This window comes from Phytophthora infestans, genomic scaffold (assembly GCF_000142945.1).
Source record: "Phytophthora infestans T30-4 supercont1.253 genomic scaffold, whole genome shotgun sequence".
Classification (NCBI taxonomy): Eukaryota; Oomycota; class Peronosporomycetes; order Peronosporales; family Peronosporaceae; genus Phytophthora; species Phytophthora infestans.
This window is the reverse complement of record NW_003303506.1, coordinates 1-2,715: the sequence shown is the minus strand read 5'-3', so window position 1 is coordinate 2,715 and position 2,715 is coordinate 1. Positions and strand designations below refer to the sequence as shown.

The following is a 2,715-nucleotide window of genomic DNA, read 5'->3' as shown; positions in this document are numbered from 1 at the left end:
GCTTGGACGTCGCTGTAAGCGTTAGGCTGCTGTCTCCCCGACGTACTGGTATGGATAGTTGGGGAAGTCGGCCAGCCTCCGTTCGCCGTCCACTGGTTCGAGGTGCCAGGGCGGCCGGTGTTTGAGCCGGTTGACGGCGTAGTTGTAGTTGATGCTCCGGTATGTGAGCCTGTTGTGGACGAGTCGTGGTAGGTGGCGCTAAAGTAGCTGTTGAAGTTGTCCCCGACGATTGAGAGCTGGTAGATGCTGTAGCCGTTGGCGTCACGCTAGTCGAGTTCGTGGTACTGACGACCGCTCTACTCGAACCCGTCACGGCGTACTTGGACGTTGCACCTGTTGAGGTAGTACTCTCGAGCGGCGCGCAATTGATATACACCTGCCAGGTAGACGAATGCAGCGCCAACCAGTAGAAAGTCAACGTGCTGGAGCCCAAACAGGCATCACGGTCGTACGGTAGTTCAGCTGGAGCCGAGGTGTAGTCTGCAGCGCAGTCGTTGTCTTGGAACACACGAACGTCGTCGCACCAAATCTCGCATGGACCTTCGTGAGAGGACGTGAAGCCTTCAGTGGACGAGTGTGACCACTCCACATACGTCTCCGGTAGGGGCTGCGACGTCTCATCAGGATCACATGATCCGCAAGTAAGCGTAGCATCCGTGACAGTAACCGTGGCCAAGGCATTGATCAATTCTTTCAGGGATGTGTACGAGCTGGACTCGAATGCAGTCGTGAAGGCGGCCGTGTTGTCTGCGGGTGAGCCTGAGAAAGTGCCGCTGAACTTCGATGCGGATGCCTCGATGGTGGCGATGAACTGCGTGTTGTCCGTCGACGACGACAGGAAAGTCACAGCCGGATCGGTCATGTATCCATGTCCGTTCGCTTGTGTGGCGAGTAGCATCACCCCTGCTAGGATCGACGTTAAGAGAACCATTGCAACAGGATAAAAAACTAAGTTGCGGAAGGCAGGGATATTGGAAAATGGCTAGAGAGCGAAAGTTCACGCCGTACCAAAAAGAAAAAAAGGTGGGTCTTAGTTGAATAGGATTCCAGGACGTTTGCTGAGTACGTTTATTGAAGCGACTAGCTCGAATCTGGCTACAAGCTCACTACATCGATCAGACGGGGATACTGTGAGATGATGATACGCTTTTGCACGCAAAGGAAATGACAGGAACGACTAGTGAGCTTGAAAGCACGGCCGCTGCAATCGATTGTCGTCTTTCGGAAGTCTTTTTACTAGAAAAGAAGTTAGATAGAGACTGCAACGCTATTTTTTATCTCTTTTATGACACGACACGAGCTAACACACTAGTTCCCTCTCAAACGGGATCTTCTCGAGCTGTCTACTCATCTACTTGCGACGAAGACATTTATCCGAGGTAGTAGACGTGCTAGGCGCAGTGGTAGTACCGGCGCTCGACTCGTCCGTGGTGGATGTAGCGGTGTCATCGTCCGACGAAGCTTGGGTGGTAGCAGCAGTGTCGCTGGCTTCATTGCCAACTTCTGAGTTACCCGTAGTTTTAGTAGAAGACTTGGTGGCTGTAGTCAACGTTGAGATAGATGTTTTGGAAGATCCCCCAGCGCCGCTGCCAGGGATAATGATGTCGGCGCACGTCGGGTACGTCTGGTTGGCGACATCCGAGTGCCAGAAGAACTATAGAGCACAGTCTCCAGCATTCTCACAGCCCGTCACAGTAGTGGGGATGGTGGCCGAGACTGTGAAGGTACCCCCCGAGGTGGCGAAGTTGCTGAAGTACCCGATCTGCGTGTCGCGCTTGTAGGTGATCTTGCCGATCGAGTCGGTACTAGGCTTGACGATACTCAGCTTCATGTATCCTGGGTGCGGTGCCTGGATAAAGTACTTGACATCAAACTTCTTGCCAGCCTCGAGCTTCGTCACATTGTTCTCGGGCTCGTAAACTGTGCCTCGACAACCGTTTAGCATGTTAAAGGTGGGGGCCGCCGGTTGGCCAGCTCGGCCACGCTGGCTCAAGAGCTCGATAGGGGCCCACTCCAGCTCATCGTCGCCGGAGCCCTTGAGGCCGAATAGGCAGTCCGCACGGTACTTGGCCGTGATGTGTCGGTAGGCCGGCACCAGCATTTGGCCGTGGCCGTCCACAGTTGTGGTCAGCATGATGGCCGTACCGGCCAGTGCGCAGAAGACAGCGGACTTCATGTTATTGTCGAGAGGAAATTGTACAATGGAGGGTGGTTAAACGGCCACGAGAGCATTTTTAACCAGCAGAGTGACTTACATGATCACTTTGACGTGCAAAGTTAGCTTCTACTGGACCAGATGGTATCAATCAATAGACGCCCGGCACAGCGCGCACGATGACCGCGAGCCAAACACTGCCGTGTTGCGCACAGTTTTGCTATAATACATGTTATTCATCCTGGATGACTCTGCAGTACTAGCCGATACTGTTTTGCCTTACCAACATCGCTTTAATGACTCGGAGGCCTGCCTTGTAATCCATTGACACACATTTCCCTGTCAGGTTGCATGTACATGTATGTAGAGGACACGCTGAATATCTAGCGAGTCACGAATTAGCATCCTAAGTGTGGAGGTGTCCGTACAGTAGAACATGTATTATATATCGTCATTGGTCAACATGGGCCCAACCAAGTTAACAACCTATCGGTAGAAGCTTAAAAAGGTATAAAAGGTGGAGTTCCTTCGGCAACAGTCCGCAGTACACTACTATACAG

At 52.6% G+C, this 2,715-nt stretch overlaps 2 protein-coding genes across 2 annotated transcripts; both read right to left on the bottom strand.

Annotated features, from left to right (window-relative positions):
• Positions 1 to 414: 414 nt before the first annotated feature.
• PITG_21039 (uncharacterized protein) lies at positions 415 to 931 on the bottom strand (the record flags this gene model as incomplete). The annotated part of the gene is made up of 2 exons (XM_002895109.1): positions 415 to 422; positions 511 to 931. 2 exons carry the CDS (start codon positions 929 to 931, stop codon positions 415 to 417), a joined length of 429 nt encoding a protein of 142 aa, XP_002895155.1.
• Positions 932 to 1,821: 890 nt separating this feature from the next.
• PITG_21038 (uncharacterized protein) lies at positions 1,822 to 2,176 on the bottom strand (the record flags this gene model as incomplete). The annotated part of the gene is made up of 2 exons (XM_002895108.1): positions 1,822 to 1,825; positions 1,875 to 2,176. 2 exons carry the CDS (start codon positions 2,174 to 2,176, stop codon positions 1,822 to 1,824), a joined length of 306 nt encoding a protein of 101 aa, XP_002895154.1.
• Between the last annotated feature and the right edge of the window lie 539 nt (positions 2,177 to 2,715).